The following is an 18,686-nucleotide window of genomic DNA, read 5'->3' as shown; positions in this document are numbered from 1 at the left end:
GAAGTAAAAACAAAACTCCGCGTTAAGTGTTCACAAACAGACACACGGCCACGCTGTTGATCACATTACAGGAAAAACGGTGCCAGAAGCCGTAAGAATAATCGAGGTTTACTGTAATGAGGCAGGCAGAACAGAAAGAGGTTGCAAATCAGAGTAGATAAGGATGCTGCAGAGTGCTCTGACAGACATTTGTCAGCAGAAAGAGCTTCTTCACCTTTTTAATCATGAGAAAACGAAGCTTTAGTGCTGCTTTAAACGTGCAGAAGTGTTGAACTGTATAAAGATGATTTTCTGTAAATAATTTTCAGGTGTTCCAAGGTAATTTTTTTTTTTTCATTTACATTGCAATGGCTTGCTTTTGTATTATACTGCACTTAAAGAGCAAGGAAAAGAAGTAAAAATAATGCAGGGGAAAATCAGCTCAAAAAAAAATAAAAAAAACAACACAGGTGTAACATTTACATAGCTGAAAGAGTGTTCACAGGCAGCAGGGTCTGGGATGGAAAGGAGCAAACCTGCCCAGTCCAAGGACATTTCATCCAGAGGGAAAGGGGAGGAGAGAAGCCAGCTCAGGGTAGTGATGTGGTGTAAGAGGAGTAGCTCCAGCAGTGTCCCTGTCAGCCTCACAGCCACATCCAGCTCCATCACTGGCACTGCAATGGCACAAACAGTAACTGGACAAGTGGAGGTTGGGGAGGTGGAAATCAATGAGCTGCCTGTAAATATTCACTCAGAAGAGCTCAGGCTGGTTTACATCCTGTAATGAAAATAAGTGTTTTACCTCACTCCACAGAGAGCAGGGAGTTAAAGTAAAAGATTCCAGGACGAAAACTACAGTGAGTGCAAAAGCTACAGCAGAGATGCTGACCCGGTTTCAGCCTGTCTCACTTTTGGTACTGAGATGAAGAATATTCTTGCTTTAAGGGAGAAATGCAGCTACCAGGAGGTCTCCTGTGGTCCCTTTGATGATGTGTCACTGCAGGGAGTGAGACGTCCCCAGGGAGTTCTGGCTGAATGGGCTAAAGCAGAGATGGGTGTCTTGATTGCTTCCCTTACAGAGTGAACCTTTAACCTTTCTGAGGGCCACCAAGGTGGTACAAGGGTTGGAGCACTTCTGTGAAGACAGGCTGGGAGAACTGGGATTGGTCAGCCTGGAGAAGAGGAGGCTCCAGGGAGACCTTAGAGGGGCTTGTAAAAAGGAGAGAGAGGGACTTTTTATAGGGGTATGAGTGACACAACAGAGGACAGTGGGTTTAAACTGAAAGAGAGTAGGTTTAGATTCCATCTTAGAAAGAATTTACCCAGAGGGTAGCAAGGCTCTGGAACAAGGTGCCCAGGGAGGCTGGAGATGCCCCAACCCTGAAAGTGTTGAAGGTCAGGTTGGATCAGACCTCGAGGTCAGGGGGCTGGCATCCCTGCCTGTTGGGGAAGATGAATCAGGGAAACCTTATAAATCTGATTGCTTAGCAAAGATTCTGAAAACATGAAACTTATAATCGAAATAGAAATGAAAGCTGACTGTGAGTTGTAGGATACTGAGTCTTAGTTACTATATAACCTGAAAACAATGGTCTGGCTGAAGGAGAATCCCTTTGGATTGAACAATCCCTTTCTGCTGGCTGAGGGATCCAAAGGTCAACGTAGCAAAACAGAAAAGTCTAAAGAGTAGATTTTAGAGTTTAAAATATAACACAGTGTGATGATATAGCAGTTCTTATGGGCTGGATGTAGATTCTATAGGATTTTGTGTCTTGTGTTGGTTGGTCACTGAAAATCAGAATATTCATCACAAAAGGAGATATAATGGATTGTAACAAGGACCTCGCTCTCTCTCCCCCTTCCTCTTCCCCCTGCTCTTGCTCTCTCCTGCTCTCTCCCCCTGCCCTTTGCTCTCTCTCTCCCTTCTCTCTCAGCTCTCACCTGCTGTTCTCTCTCCCTCTCTCTTTGGGACTCCCCTCCAGCCCAGGCTGGTGGCTGAAGCCAAGGCCCTTTTACCCAGACCCTGCAATAAACCCACGTGTTCTAGAATATCCAGGTTGGCAGAATTCCTTGTCCCAGCCGTCCACGGATTTGCCTACACCTGCCCGTGGCGGGAGGATTGGAACTGAGTGCTCTTTAGTGTCTCTAACAATTCACACCATTTTATAATTCTATAATGTTTGGCATTCACTTAGGAAGGCTGCTTAGCATTTCTGCAGCTAAGCACATTTGAAGGGCTTTTAAAACTGGAGCCTAGTAGCAAGAGGCAAGTGTTACAGTGAGTAACAACTTGGTCATTTTGCTTTATGTTAATTTGTTTGTTTTGAGGAGCCAAGCTGCCTTTCATTTCAGGGTCACTCAAGTGATGGTCCCCGTTCCGTGCCTTGGAGGATGTTTGTGGATATACCCAAACTGCAACACAACACAGTGTAGGAAGCCTGGCAGTGTTTGCTCCGCAGAGTTTTAGCACCACAATAACCTATGGAAGTTTTGTTCACAGATGCAGTGTGCATCCAGAGTGGAGCAGAGAAACTGTTTATGCTGTTAGTCTCTCACAGTCATGAGCATCCTGTTAGTACCTACTGTTTAAAATCGGAGCAGTAACGTTACATATGCCCAGGTATGGAAGGAACTTACATGTGTCTGATTTTGCAAACTTCACTCTCCCGGCTTATCTGCCATATGTGAAGAAGCCAGAAAAAAAAGGAAGGTCACAAACGCTATAAAGTGGCATAAATATTGTAAACTGCTGTTTAACAGCCAATATGAAATCCAGGGGAATATGAGTACTGTGTATTTTGCATGAAAAATGTATCTTTATTTGTAAATTGGCAGCACTTCCATAGCAACTAGCCATCTTCTAATTAGGAGCCAAAAAACCGAAATAATTACTTTCCTTGTAAAATAAGATTTTCATACATTAGATGTACTCTGGTTTTTCAGAACTCCATCCTTTTTGATCAGGAATTTCAAAGATGCTTAACATGCTTTTAAATAAGCCATGACTTTTCTTCTCGTCACTGATTTCTGAAAATTAATTTTGTTTCCTTGTATCACCAAAATATCCCACTCAACAACTGTTCACTTGTTTGTCGTCATAAGTCTTTCTGAACAAGGTCTTTCCATCAGGGTTTGGGTTCCTTTTTCTGTTGAGCTTCTTTCCCTCTGCCCCTGATTGCTTTGGGAGTGGCAGCGGGAATCCTTCATTCAAATAGGCAGAAAAGAGACTGGCTAGAGACTGAAGTATTTGAAGTATTTGTTCTGAAGTAAAACAAAATACTTTCTGGCAGGTTGGAGTAATGGCACAAAAAATAAAAAAAAAAAGGCATCCCACTGGAAGAAGGAAAAAACTTTCTTCCTTGGCCAAGTAGAGTGCAAGAAGCAAGTTCCTAAATCTAGTATAATCAGATTTAAAATAAAAATAAAAAAGAGGGTGGGGAGGGTAGAAAAAAATTAAAATGGGATGGGGCTACCCAACAGAGTTTGTAATTTCAAATTCCTAAACTTTAAAAATCTTCTATCAGAGGTATGAGCGTAGAAGCAGCCGGTGGTGTCTGATTCCTTTCTCACCTCTCCTTTCCTGATACATGTCCCTCTAATTTTGGTGGTCAGCCTTTTTTTCACATTCCTAAGACAAAGTTTCAAACATAACTGAGCGTTCCAGGCCCTGAGGAGAAAGCCAAACAGGGAATCTGGATGAAAGCCTGAGGTGTTTCCAGGAAGATGCCTGGATAAATGGCGCCAAGGAGCGTAAGACACTGGTGAGGTGGAAGAGGAATGTGTCAGAGGCTCTGTGCAAAAGAGGAGCTCGTGAGGAGCATTACAGTAGAAATAATTGACACAGCAATGGGAGGACTTCTGGACAAGTCCCTGAATGAAAATGTTAGGGACTGTACTGAAATGGGAATAGAGAGAGTTCTTTGCCTTTGACACAATATTGATTTAGTCATTGGCATTTTCCAGATCAAGGGGTTTTAAATATCTGATTTTTTTTTATATCTATATAGGAAAAAACTTCATTTGTTTGCCCTCCCTGCTTGGGGCTCCAACAAGGCCAACTCCATGGATTTTCCACTCATGCTTGGTTTAATTTTAATTTCTTTCAGTTTATATTAAATAGAAGTTCCTAGGGGGAAAAAAATGCAAAAGGAATAAATGTGGTGGTATCATGATGACCCCCATGACTTAGGGATGCTTTCAGAGTTACCAAGACTTTCCAGCTTTCAGAAGAGTGTATGAACTCACCATTGCTGAGGTAAAAATCCTCATTTAAGTGGATTTCTGTACCTTACTTGAAAATACAGCTATTCCTTCTAAACCTCTGACTATTCTTAAAAACAGGACAAATTATTTTTGTGTCCCTCATTATCTTTAGCATTCGACAAAGGCAATCAGTATGACTGCTCATGTTTTGCAAAAAGAGAAATAAATTATGAAACTTCAACCAGGACCTTTTTTCAGCTTTTGCTGTTTGCATTTTTTAAAAAGAACTTCTTTATTTTTTCCACTATTTAACTTTTTTTTTTTTAATGTCCTGAAAATTCCATGGCCTGCTTGCAGTGCTCTCTACCATAAACTTTAAGGAATATAACAGCATTGCCCTTTAATAAAAACCAGGCATTTTAGCACTTAAATTGTAACATGCTCATGTTTTGTCCTATCTTAGCTCGTTATTATTTTCTCATTGTGCTGTATTTAGTGTGCAGTGTCCTTAGTGAGAAGTCCACCTTCTATTTCTGTTTTTGCTAGGGCAAGTGAAGCTGGAGGAAGTGGAAACACCCTGTTGTTGTCTGAGGGACTAAATTCCTGATCGATAGTGTGATAAAGGCTTCCCCAGGAACGCCAAATGCGGTTCCTAGGGAAGCTGTTCCCCTGCCACACTCGGCACAGAAAGCATTATGACCGTGCCCATTTATCGAGAGCAGTCAAGGTATAGAAACTCAACGGGGTCTTGTGCCTTGGGCGTTAGGGTACCAGCCCTGGAAGGACCAAAGCATTGTGTGCTGCTACGGTATTGAGCCTCCTTCCAGGTGGCAAACAGCTGCACCTTTTTATAAATCTCCAAAACTAAATTTGAAGTGCTTTGCTTTCAGCCGACGAGTGTTATATTTAATTGAAGCATTCTGCCAATGTTACGGGGCTCAGGCGCCCGGGAAGACGGTGAGCGTTTATTATATTTGTTTTGTATTTCCACCGGCCCGGCAGAATAATGAAATTCCTTAACTGCTTGTCTTTAACTCGCCCGAAGAAAGCGCGCTATGTCGCTAAATCGCTTTTCACTGGCCCCGCCGAGGAACAACTTTAATCCTTGTTAGAAAATCGCCGAGTCTGGGCCTGACAAAGAGCTCATGCCTGGCGCTTTGTGAGCGCTGCGAGAGGGGCCAGGGGAGCCCTTTACAGCTGCGTGCCTCCAGCCCTTCTGAGCTGGACTCTTGAGGCCAGGAGGTTGGACAATTCCTCCCCACAATGGAAGGAGTTTTTCAGCGAGCCCCGGTGGGGATCAATGCTGGCCATTCAAGCTGCACCCTCTTTCATTGCTGCGGTTTGTTAATTTAAGACTAAAGGTCCGCTGAGGGGGTTTAGGGTGTTTAAGAAAGCTGATGAACTGTTTAAGAAATCTGATGAACTGAGAGCGTTTATAGCCCTGGTGTGGCAACTATTGGCACCGAGGGAGCTGTGTCCTTGTTGACCCTCTTGTTATTAAAAATGCACAAGTGCTGCGCTTCTCAATATTTCAGCACTCTTTCATTGTCAATACCACCTTCTGAGCCCTTCAGCTTGTTGCTTGCTCTAAAGATCTTCTTAGATTGGGTTTGAAAACTTCACCTTAAACACTAGATTAGACTGATGTTCTGTTTTCCGTGCTCCTGTTGATTTGTTGAACCTTCCCAGGGCTGGAAAGCAAGTAGCAGCTTGATGGGGAGACGGGCTGCTAATATGATTTACCAGTGTACAGTCATGCACAATAAGTGTGAATGAATACAAGGGTCTCACAGAGTCAACCCTAGCCTTTCCTTTTCTCTTATTTTTTTACTTTGAAAGAGGTATCTCAGGAAAATGAAGTGAGTAATGCATGCCCTTACAGGCACTGGATGGGCTTTGAATAAGCAGAGAGGAGCAAATAGTGAGGCAAACATTTTTGTTAAAGCGGTTCGCTGCTGTTATTTGCTGTTATATTTGGAAAAAAATATATATATATCATAAGCACTTACTGGTTTAACCTTGCGTAGACAACAGCAAAGAATGTGGCAGTAGTACGACGTAATGAACATCTGCAAAAGGTGGATTGTCCTTGCACTGCTGTTGTTCCTAATGGGAAAGTTACTTTTTCTTAAAACCGGTTAAAAGCGATTGTTGCTGCTGCTGTTGTTTTAACTGGGTAATCTCAGGACAATTAGCCAGTCACTGAAGTTTTGGGGCTTGCAGTAGATTCCCATCAGTCACAGTAGATCCATCCCTGCCTCTCTAACGTGCTCATGGCTGTCAAAATGCGTGGCCTTGGATCCTCGGAGTGGAATTTGCAGTGCTGTGCTTTTTAACAGGCTCCGAAAGAAGTTACAGGAAAATCACTATTTCCTTGTTATGAAGTCCAGCAGATTTAAGTTTATGCAGCTTCAGCTTCAGCACTAAGTCCTCAAAACTAGTGGATACAAGAATTGTTATAAGATACAAGAATGGTTGGAATAATATCCAACCATTAACAAGAATCCTACCCACAAGTACTTCCGTGAGGATTCTACAAATATATGGGATCTGATTTTTATTAAAAATACAGTAACAATTAAAAATACCTTTTTTTCTAAAGCAGGCATCTTTTTTCTGACCAAGATACGTTGCCAGAAGAGCAAGTACTGCAGTATCATTCCACAATCACCTAATTAAACATTGGTACTGAAAGTTTAACGCATCAAAGCTAGTCAGGGAAACTTATTGTATTGCTTTCATTCGTCAAGTTCAGTAGAAAATGAATTTCCTCCAGTGGCTTAGCTTTGTTTTCAGTGCATGTAAGAATATCACAGGTGTGTCAAGTCAAAGTTTTACTGCATCCATCTTAAATAAGTTTCCTGCCTGGGCTTTAAAACATTTTGCCAGGAAGCTGGAGCAGTCTATTGGCAGTAATCTGTCACTGTTCAGTGTTGTTGCGTGGCAAAATCAGTCTCAGAATTTCCAGTCCTCTCTGTCGATTGTGTGTCTGAGCAAGTTCAACCCCGTTCCGCTTTCTCCTCGATCCAAACAAAATGCATAATGGACGCATTACTGGAACAATACCAGTTTTCAAAAAGCACCTCCTGCTAAAATATTTCTCTTTACCAGGATTGTGTTTATAATTTGAAATAGTAGGGTCTAAGTGACAACATCATGTCTTGGCTTATTTTATTACGTTTGGGTGGAATGTTTGATGTAGGAATTTTTAATGCTTATTTAGATCAGTAGAGTTCCCCAATTAATAAGCACAATTGCGTTTTATTTTCTAGACATCTGTATGCCTACAACACCTGTCGTATAGTTGACCACTTGGTAACAAATCTGTCGCATTAAAAATATTTTGCAGGGACTTAAAAAGGAAATCAATAGCAGCATGCGTGTTAGGGATGAAATAATGTAAATAGGATAATGTCATTCAGTGATTTAAAAACGGTATTTTATGGATATCTAATCAGTCCCACATTTTAGTGACTAAATCAAACTGCTTTTATGAAATATGTAGCTTCTGCCTTTTTTGTGGTGGTTTTTTTTTCACTTCCGTCAAATAGTAAATTAATAAAGGAAACTAAAAAGCAAAAGTAATTTATTTTCAGGGATTTATAATTAAAATAAAATTTAACATATTCAAAAAATATACAAAATAGTTATAATATGAATATCTAATTTCAAATTTATCTTAAAACTGAGAGTTATAATGTGATGAGACTGCTCCCTGTAGTTATTTATTGTATGTCTTTGAAGCTTTTGATGATGGAAAAATTCTATTTCTTTATTTTGTTACCTCCAGCAGCAAGTAATTTGTCTTTATATTTTCAGTATGTATTTATTCTATTTGTTCATGTGGAGGTGGATGATCAGACGTTAGATACTTCCTTTGAATTACTTTCACAAAATATACCTTGCCTAACATGCTCCATTTTAAAATATTAAAATATCTCTGTATTTTGCAAAGACACAGGAAATTATATTAGAAAATAATTTAAGCCTTTTTCCTGTGGGAAAAGAGACTTGAAACAGAGCTAAGACACAAACTCTTTTAATCTCTCACTGTTAAAATGAAATAAAATAAAATAAAATAAAATAAAATAAAACCTTCCTTTTTACAGTTTGACTAAATGACATCTGGTTGTGATTTTACAGGAGGGGAGGAGAAATGCTGCAACTATATTTAGTAAAATCTCTTCTAATCTCATTAATGTGAAAGAACTCTTACAGCAGCTCTTTGGAACTGAGCATTTTTTTACAGTAACATAGACACCAACAGCAGAGGGCTTCTTCTTAACCCATCCATTTGTGAAGTGTTGATTGAAAACATTACTCATGCCTAAGATGTAAAAAAAGAAATAAAGAAGGCCGTAATTATAATTGGTAATTAATGGAAACCAAAACCTTAATAGGGTTATTTTGGGAAGGGTGGAGTAGTGTTTTGATCATATTTAAAAAACAGTTTCCAGGGATTTTTGATGTTGTTTTTTTTTTTCCTTAATGATTAAAAAAAAAAAAAATCTTTATTCTCTGGTACTGTTTTCCTGTTTGGATTAAGAAATCTAGCTGGAGTAAATTCTCTCTCAATCAGCCCTACCTGTTTCTATCCTTGCTGGTTTAGCTGTCAGTTGTAATTGTATCTTTAATATCCATTCGCACTGAGAGATAACAAAGTGCATAACACTATTTTGCTTGAACACGTTGTCACTGAAAGATAAAATGGCAGGTGCTAATTCATGTAAAGAATGGTTTAGGTCAAGTTATTTGATTTTCTACTGACCCATGCAATTCTCATAACGGGAAATTATATCATTGTTGACTTCAAGTGCCGATCTGTGATCATTTCAAAGTGTTTCATTACCTCTCATTACCAAATCTGTTAAATGAATGCTGCAGGGTTATTTGGTGGTGTTTGTTGTTGTTGTTTTATTTTATTTTTTTTTTATCCTTCTTTTCAGCAATGGTATAGCAACTCCATGAAAGTCATAAGCATGTGGTTGGCTGACAGATTAGACGTTCAGCTTCACATCTACCAGCTGAAGACTCTCATCAAGATAGTGAAGGTAAATAAAATATCCGACTGCATAATAAAGAGAGAAAAGGAACAAAGTGGTGACATGGATGATCAACCCAAAAGTTAGGAAACGTGGAATAAAGTTGTAAAGTTACGTAGTTTTAGGTTGGAGATTTTTTTTCCCCCAGGCTTGTAGCAAATTCCAGAAGTAAAATAACTTATTAACTTAATGTTAATTATATGTGCACTGATATTTGTCCTGAATTCTGAACTTGGGGATGATGCCTGGAAGGCTGAGCTGGAACAGAGACTGGATAAAGTAGGAATTAATTGAAGGGCCTTTAGGATCCACCTTGGGCAGGACAGAGCCTGGCCAGGGCTACACCAGAGTGGGCTAAGAATTGTCACCAAATGGCTGGATAGTCACAAAGTCTTACACTTTTATAAATTTTGATCCTTTTGATATCGGGGTTTAATTGTCCAATTCCAGCTCCAAGTTGTGAGGTCTCATCCTTCTTGTTCCTCCCTTCAGCCCGTCACTGTTTGTGCTTTTGGGATGAAAGTTGTCCCTGGTTCTCAGCAGAAAAAGGATTTGTTTTGTGTCCCAGCTCTGTGAAGAGAGCTGACTGACACTTAACATGAGGCTCAGAACTTCATCCCCAGGCAACACAGAATCTGCAAATGTGAAAGCTAAAGCTTAAAGCATCAGGGACAATTAAGATAGTTCCAAGAAATTTTGCAGCTAGCTGTGCAGCATTGTTGTATGATTATTCTGACAAAATTATTATTTTTTTGCCTTGCTACCGATTTTTTTGTTTTACCTGAATATCTTCAATAGTGTTTTTATTCTCCATTTTCCCCTTCTCCTAAAAAGGGAACTATTTTTTTTTTTATGCACGTGTAATTGCGTGTAATTACTGGGCTTAATTGAAAACAGCATTCAATGTATTAGATAACATTTTCTAACCTTTCATCCTCAGGGATAAATATCAATAGAAATACCAATTCCTCCACTTCAGTCCTCAGTCATTTCCATGGCCAATGTCAGATGCTTCCTAGCAGAGTGTAACATGCCTTGCAATAGGCAATTATGGGTTAATCTTCCATAAAAAAAGGTTTCCTCCTAATTCCCTTTCAGATCTTAGTTGATACCCTTAGGCAGGAGACAGAAAACCATTTCAGATTTTTTTTTTCCCTTTTATCTCTGTCTTGTTTAACTTCTGACATTCTTGTTATCTGTACAAACGTGGAGTGAGAAACACTTGTTGTCAGTGGTGACCTTGAGTTCTTAAAAATATTTTCTCATGAAGTTCCTGCAAGACTCTAGAAAGTCAGAAGCATTTTAACTTGTGGTCGCTGGAATTGCAACTGCAGCTTTCAGGATTCACTAGCAAAAAAAAACAAAAAAAAAAAAAACAAAAAAAAACAAACAAAAAAAAAAACACAAAAAAAAACCCAAAACAAAACAAAACAAAAAAAAAAAAAAAACCAAACAAAAAAAAAAAAGACAAACCATAACAGAGAGAAATGCAAGGAAACAGTCATAATGATGATGGCAGCGTGGCTCCTTGAAACAGCCAAGCTTAGTTTTGCTGGTTTTGACCTTAACTGATTTCTCTGGGAGCAGGATTTGGCTCTTCACTTGATTACGTGCCCAAATGGCAGAAGCAGTTTGTTGTTCCTTGTTGAAATGAGTGGCTCCTGTGCAAGGTTTAAGGCTATTCTCAGGTGAATCACAGAATCATGAAATGGTTTGGGTTGGGAAGGACCTTCAGTATTATCTAGTTCCAAGCCCTGTGCCCTGGGCAGGGACACCTCTCAGTAGGTGTAGATACTTCCACAGATTTCTAATCTAAACCTACTCTCAGTTTGAACCCACTCCCTCTTCTTCTATCACTCCCTGCCCTCCTCACAAATCCCTTTCCAAGGTAGTTATCATCCTCTGAGGAAGAAGATAGGGAGGATCCCAAACCTGTTCCCCATGAGATCTAAGAGTGGGCAGGCTAAATTGTACAAGAGAAGTGTCAGCAGGGAGATGAAAGGAAACTCTTACCAAACTGAATTTCAGGTGAGTGAGCAGCTTTGCCAACCTGCCTTCCTGGTTCAAAAGCAGGAGTCTCCTGCTGGAAGTGGGAACACTGCTTCTGGCCGTGGCCTGTGTGTAAATTCCAGCTGTGTTATTCCGCGGCACCTTCTGTGGATGTTAAAGATTGAAGAAGATGATGTCAATCATATTGGTTCTGGAAAACAGAAAAATTTGTGAACCTTGGTTTTGGTGGGTGAAGATAGAGCTAGTAAAACAGGAACTCAGCAGACAGGAGGCTGAGTATAAAATATGAAACAATGGTTCAAGAGGAGTATCGTAAAAAACCTTTTCTGCTGCAGAGAGACGTGGGGAGGCACAGTTCCTCCAAACTAGACTGAATGAAGGTACATTTGTGTTTGCTTTAGGAAAAAAATACAACAAACAACCAAAAAAACCCCAAATAACAAAACCAAAGCAAAAAGTAAGAAGTCATTTTTGAAGGACACGGGATGAGTAAGGGAAATATAATTCTTTCAGATTTGGATGCAACGAGAGTAGTGGCATTATTAAGAAAGCCTAGAAGAAGAAACATTGTTCCCTTTATTCTCTTTAAAGGCTTATGATGGCTTAAGGGTTTCATTAGATGTCTGAGATGTGCAGAGGGATGCGACTAAAGGAGGGGTCAAGGACAAAGAAAGTTAGGGAGAAATGAAAAATTAAGCTTGGAAGTGAACATTATTATCCTGCAAAACTATGTCAAGAGAAGAGCAGTGTCTGAACCCCAGAGTGCTGGTCTGAGAATGGGAAGAACACAATGGAAAAGTGAAGGGAATTGCTGTAGGACCCGTGAACGGCATCAAAGCAAATTGAATGCGCAGTGTTATAAAAAGGGAATGCAATGGTGACACTTGAAAAAGACCAGGCAGGGTACTCACAGGAGTGTGTGAGCAAAACATAAGCTGCATCCATTGACTCTGACGTTGACCCGTGAAAGTCAAATAAATCTCAGTTGCAGGGATTCAAACAAGGTTTAAATAATCATCACAGTGGCAGAAAAAAAAAACCCTCCCAACTGAATGTTACCTGTTTCTAGAGTGGTCTTTTGCAGTTCTCTGAAGTATTGAGTGAAATAAGATCAAATCTTTTCTTTCTTTAAGGGTTGTACGTGGTCTCCTCCTCAGGCAGAGGAATGGGCCTGATAAGCCCTTAATTATCTTCCGTTTTCTTTTCCCCGTATTCTATTCCAAAACTTTGAGAACTTGGAGGGATAGCATACACAAAATAAGAAACTGCCTACATCGACTTGTCCTTTTAAAGCCTTTAAAGGTGATATCAGAAAAGATTATTTCAAATGTGTTACAATTTAAAAATGAAGTACATAGGAGATTTTTCCATGTGCTTACTTGAACGTTGATGAATAAAACAATTCCACTCTGAATTTTTACATGCTGGGAAAACAAGGAAGGAAGTCATATCTGCTTGTTCATAGGAAGGATGAATACCAGGGAAACAAAATCTTCTGGAATGAAAAAAAAAAAGAGAAGATGCGAATCAAAATGCAGAGATTTAGAATGTAAATTAACTCGGCAGTCACCTGAGAAATTCTGACACTATATAATATAGATCCTTATCTGTATTCATTGTTAGTGCATATATTATATTATAATGTAATATATAATAGTTATTTTTCCACACTTGGCATATAAATGTAAAGAGTAATGTAAATAAAATTACACTATAGGGAAAAGGTCAGGCATTTGCATTTTCTGTGAAATGACAGACCTGAACTACCTGTAGCCAAATCCACATTTCAGTTGCTATTTAGAAAAAAAAAAATCTCAGCTGGTGTCTTGAATAAACGAAACAAATGGAAGTTACTGAGAAATCAGCAGTTAGAGTAAGCCATAGCACAAAATACAATCTCCTGCAGGAACGACCATCAAATTCACATCCCTAGAGTTTGTAGAAATCTCACACAGATCAAAACTAAGACCACAAAATCTTTATGGAGGGGATAGGTCCTGCAGGAGGAATAAACCTGCGCCAGTGGCACGCCAGAAATGGCAAGTGTACAGTGAAAGAGCACTCAGATGTCACTGTCAGGGACACCAAAGGACGAGGCAGGCAGCAGGAGGTCAAGCAGGAAAGCTCTCCGCTTTATTTGTTCTGACTCCATTTTAAATACCTTTTACAAGCAGGCCAAAGATTGGCTATGCAGGTGGCCACCTCGTTGGTGAACATCACCATCAATCATCTTCCTCCTCCCAGAGGAGAAGGATGTCACCAATTCTAAAAACGCACTTAGTTTGCTGGAAGCTGCGCGAGAACGAACGCGAACAGGTCAAAAGCGGGCAAACCTGAGGCAACACTCAGAACTTGCTGGAGTCCAACTGGAGATGTTTTCCTTTCGCCCCAGAAAACGTACCGGGACTTCAGGCTGCAGGGTGTGCTGGAGGGGACACTGAACAGCAAGACCTACGACACCGTGCACAGCCGCCTGACCGTGGAGGAGGCCACCGCCTCCGTCACCGATGCTGCAGGACTTCAGGGCATCTCCATGAAAGACAGCGATGAGGAGGAGGGCTGAGACTGTCTTCAGAGCATTCAGAGCTTTGGGGGGGCGATGCTCTGAGGGTGGGGTTTGTCTTCGCCTTGGGGTTTTTTGGTAATTCGTCCTTGTAATTGCGTTTAGAGTTCTGCCTTACGATATCGGTGCAGGAATGTGATTTGCTCCATTGAAGAAGAGAGTGAGGTTATCAGGGCGAAAGTGCCAAGGACTTTTTGAGAATAATGGTTGTAGCATATTTTTATGTATAGCTTTGCTTAGGGCTGCGAGAACACTGGCATGGAGTTTGAGTTCCACTTGTGATTACGTTTCTTTCCCTTTTCTACCATTCATTCTTGTGTCTCCATCTGATATTGATGTCCTGTGCAGAAACAAGATGTGTGTCTTTACTTAAAACACAGCTATACAGGAAATCATCCTTGGAATGAGTCAATTCCCTAGGTTAAAAAAAAAAATATAGTGTATTTCCAGGATTACAATCTGTTTCCTTTTTTTTTTTTTTGGTTTTTTTGTTGGTTTTTTTGTTGGTGCTTAATTTTACATTATTATGTGATGTGCATTAAAAAATGTTAATCTTGGTTCTTTGTATTTTGAGGCTGGTATATAAGCAGAAGAACTTCAAGGACAGTCAAACAAACACCAACTGCTTAGGAGTGTCGTGTCTATTCATTTTGCAAGTTTAAAGATACCATCCTGTTGGATGTCAGTAAGCTTGCCATCTATATTTGTATTTCTGTGAAAATTTCCAGGCAATAAGAACACATTTTGTCGTGGCCATTTATGTATCTACCCGAGTTTGTATAGAGTTCTACGATTAAAAGATGTTTTCAGTATTTCAAGCAATTGGAACCATTGTATGATTCCTCGTGAGAACGAGGTCTTTGAATGATTTCATTTACATCGGGATTTAATGCAAGTATGTCTCTTTTATACAGCAGATATATATAGCAAACAAGTACCCAAGGATACCATGCCTTGAAAAAGGAAAAAAAGCAAACAAAACCCCCAGTAGCAGATGGACAGACAGGGCCCAATTCCTGCTTTTTGATGCTCTCAGGACTGACTAGAAAGAATTCAAATTTTCACAGTCAAAACTCACACGACTAACAAAAAATACAGCAGCCTTTCGGTTGGTTGGTTGGTTGGTTGGTTGGTTGTTGGTTGGTTGGTTGGTTGTTGGTTGGTTGGTGGTTGGTTGGTTGGTTGGTTGTTGGTTGGTTGGTTGTTGGTTGGTTGGTTGGTTGGTTGGTTGGTTGGTTGGTTGGGGTTTTTTGTGAGAGCATGACTAATTCCTGAGTTTCTGTACACAAAAAAGCAATAATAGGTAGCTGAGGTCCTTGTTGAACCATAACGTTATACCTAAGGGGCTTTACTGAGGAACTGTTGTTCGGGTTTACAAGGCTGGTGGGAAGTTTCTGTGCAAAAACAGCCTGTAGGACTTCAGGGGTCTATTGCAATCATACAGGGCTGCAGGAACTGAGGATGAGAGCTGCAGGGAAAGTGGCTTTCAGCACATTTGGAGGCTCAGCCAAGCGGAGAAGGAAAGTTACACTTCTCCCAGGTGTCTCGGGAGAAATCCTAAGTGACAATTTTTTCCTGTGGCAAACCAGCCTAATGATCCCATGAGCTGAGGTGAATTCAGCCACAAGGAGGAACTAGGAGCTGCTAAGGCAGACCATTCTGCTCAGCTTTTCATCACCATCTCTGCTGGGCTGAAGGAGGCACAGCATTTTTCTCCATCGTGAGGCTGCTAGATGGATTTGCTGATTGAGGTTTTTGAGAGCAGTAAAATAATTGCGTATTCCTTTCTTGTCATTTGTCCTAGTTATGCTGGCATGGGGAAGCTGCCCATGCTGGAAGGGTCACTTGGGACTCTTGCTGAGTAAGACTTGGTAAGGGATAACCTGCCTCAGCCCCAGTCTGGCTGCAGCAGACAGCAGGGTGCAGAAGCCCTGATATCTGATGGAACACCCATCTCCTAAACCTATTGAAGCAGAGAGATCAGTGTCAGTCCAGCCCAGAGGGAGTTTTGTCTCTGCTGAAGTCTCCCTGCTCCCCCCCTCCCCATCCTGACATTCCTTAGACCTTGCAGAGGTGCCTGTGAAGAAGCCAGGTGTAGAGAGGTGAAGGACCTCCACCATGACCCTACAATGCTTCCTCCTAGTGCAGAGCTGTGCCGGGGGTCTGCAGGGCTTTCACCAGAAGGCACCAGATTTCTAAAGTTCCAGGGTAACACAGGAGTAGGAAGCAATATCCAAATTGAACACTAGCCCTAGCAAGCGGCTAACAGAGTAGGGAGCTGGAGTGGGACCTAAGAACACCCACCAGCACAACCCAGGAGGTCAGTGATGCATCTGTCTCCTTCAACAGCGAGTGACCTGGCATGAGCCAGCGCTGCTAGCCAAAAACCCAGTGGGAAACAGTGATTTGCACTTACCTCCCCTTCAGGCTTTTCCTCTGTCCCAAGCTGTCCCCACACCAAGATGGATTTCCTGAGGAGGCGAACGACTCCCTGTCAGCATGGATGATGACAGAGTAGGATATGGTAAATTCCTCTGTTGGGTCCTCCAGAGGCTGTAGGGCACCCTGGTCCTGGTGGGCCTCCCCTGGGACCCCCACCCACAGCCTCTGTGCAGAGACTCGGTCTCAGCTCTGTCCAGGGCCCTGCTGGTTACATGGGGATGGAAGAGGAGTGCTGGATTCTCACCTCAGCTGCAGCCCATGTGTTGATGTGTTTGCAGATCGACTTCAGAGCTCTCTGACCATCATGAACGTGTCAGGGATCTGGTCTCCTCCCCTGCCCCACTCCCTGGCTGGATGTGGTGGGACTGGCCCTGACTGGTGGTGCCTTGTCCAGGCAGCTGGGGGAATCCATCCCAGCTCCCTTTGCCTCTACATCCCAGCATAATTTAAAAAAAAACAAAACACGAAAGAAACAACCAAACAAAAAAAAAAAAACACCTGAAGAAGCCTGTGACTTTTTGTGGCTTGAAGTGGGCCTGAGTTACTCAAATTTCACAAAGCATTATACACGTGTGTCAAGCACTTTGCTACGCAATTTCTTCTGCGTGCAGTCCTTGCAAGAAATACTTGTCAGTAAGATAGAGATGAGTAGGGAAATGCTAAACAAACGAACAAAAAAACCCAAAACAAAGATAATGAGCATAAAGGAATAAAAGACAAAGATTATGCAACCGTGAAGAAGTTTCAAGATGTTTGGAGAAGAGAAATTAACTCAGACACAAAGCAGAAGTTACATAAGGTAAGTTATTGTTAAAGACACGGCACAGCAGACATCAATGGGAGACAGGTACAGAAAAGAGAGTGCTTCAAATTTAACTCGTCCTTTATTTAAAAATAAGACAATATTTTTAGTACCCAGCTTTGTGAAAGCTTGAGAAGGCCGAGTGTGTACCTGCGGGACATGGGCGTCGGGCGGAGTGGCACAGGGGCCGCCTGTGTGTGTTTAGCGAAATCCTGCGGTGTTTAGCGATGCTGCGCTCCAGTCCCGGGCAGTACCGGGGTACCCCGGGCAGTACCCCGCGGTCTGCTGCGCTCCCCGGGGACCTCCGCGCTTCCTGAGCGGCCGCGGGGAGCAGGGAGCCCTCGGGAAAGGCGCAGGAGCAGTCTGGTTCAGTTCATTCCCCCGGAGTCTTGGTGGTATAAACGGGGCTCTAGAAGTCGCATCACCAGGTGCGAGCGACACTCGGGACCGGGACACGAAAGGGACACTCGGGACCGGGATAGGAAAGGGACACTCGGGACCGGGACAGAAAAAGGGACACTCGGGGCCGGGACACGAAAGGGACACTCGAGACCGGGACGCGAAAGGGACACTCGGGGTCGGGACACAAAAGCGACACTCGGGACCGGGACACGAAAGGGACACTCGGGACCGGGATAGGAAAGGGACACTGGGGGCGGGACACGAAAGGGACACTCGGGACCGGGACACGAAAGGGACACTCGGGACCGGGACACGAAAGGGACACTCGGGGTCGGGACACAAAAGCGACACTCGGGGCCAGGACACAAAAGCGACACTCGGGGCCAGGATAAGGCGGCGATGCTCTCAGGTGTCCCGCCTCCGGGCAAAGGGTGCCTGGAGCCAAGGGCTCGATGCCCTGGGCTGTCGCTTATCCCCGACAAGGAGGCGACAGGCAAGGCCGGGCAGTGGCCGGGGAACCACCTCGGCGGCACTCAGCTGGGGCACCGAGCCTCCCACCTCCGGGCCAGCAGAGCCGCCCTCTGAGGCCGCTCCGGCCGCCGAGACTGGGGTAGAACCGTCCCTGTAAAGCCCCCCGGGCAGAGAGCAGCCCCCGGGCGGAGAGCAGCCCCCGGGCGGAGAGCAGCCCCCGGGCAGAGAGCAGCCCCCGGGCAGAGAGCAGCCCCCGGGCAGAGAGCAGCCCCCGGGGCAGAGAGCAGTCCCCGGGCAGAGAGCAGCCCCCGGGGCGGAGAGCAGCCCCCGGGCGGAGAGCAGCCCCCGGGCAGAGAGCAGCCCCCGGGCAGAGAGCAGCCCCCGGGCAGAGAGCAGCCCCCGGGGCGGAGAGCAGCCCCCGGGCGGAGAGCAGCCCCCGGGGAGGAGAGCAGCCCCCGGGCAGAGAGCAGCCCCCGGGCGGAGAGCAGCCCCCGGGCGGAGAGCAGCCCCCGGGGCAGAGAGCAGCCCCCGGGGCAGAGAGCAGCCCCCGGGCAGAGAGCAGCCCCCGGGCAGAGAGCAGCCCCCGGGGCAGAGAGCAGTCCCCGGGCAGAGAGCAGCCCCCGGGCGGAGAGCAGCCCCCGGGCAGAGAGCAGCCCCCGGGGCAGAGAGCAGCCCCCGGGCAGAGAGCAGCCCCCGGGCAGAGAGCAGACCCCGGGGCAGAGAGCAGCCCCCGGGGAGGAGAGCAGCCCCCGGGCAGAGAGCAGTCCCCGGG

The 18,686-nt window shown here is 43.6% G+C and overlaps 1 protein-coding gene across 1 annotated transcript in view; it reads left to right on the top strand.

Annotated features, from left to right (window-relative positions):
• Positions 1-14,615, top strand: part of CADPS2 (calcium dependent secretion activator 2) — a 269,361-nt gene extending 254,746 nt beyond the window's left edge. Inside the window, exons 25-26 of the mRNA XM_066318926.1 lie at positions 9,129-9,233; positions 13,627-14,615. Of these exons, the coding sequence (XP_066175023.1) occupies positions 9,129-9,233; positions 13,627-13,797 (276 nt within the window). The 3' untranslated portion in view covers positions 13,798-14,615. The remainder of the gene's footprint in view (positions 1-9,128; positions 9,234-13,626) is intronic.
• The last annotated feature ends 4,071 nt before the right edge of the window (positions 14,616-18,686 follow it).

This window comes from Sylvia atricapilla, chromosome 5 (assembly GCF_009819655.1).
Source record: "Sylvia atricapilla isolate bSylAtr1 chromosome 5, bSylAtr1.pri, whole genome shotgun sequence".
In the NCBI taxonomy this organism is placed as follows: Eukaryota; Metazoa; Chordata; class Aves; order Passeriformes; family Sylviidae; genus Sylvia; species Sylvia atricapilla.
Note: the sequence above shows the minus strand (reverse complement) of the source record. Positions and strands in the feature narration are given on the sequence as shown.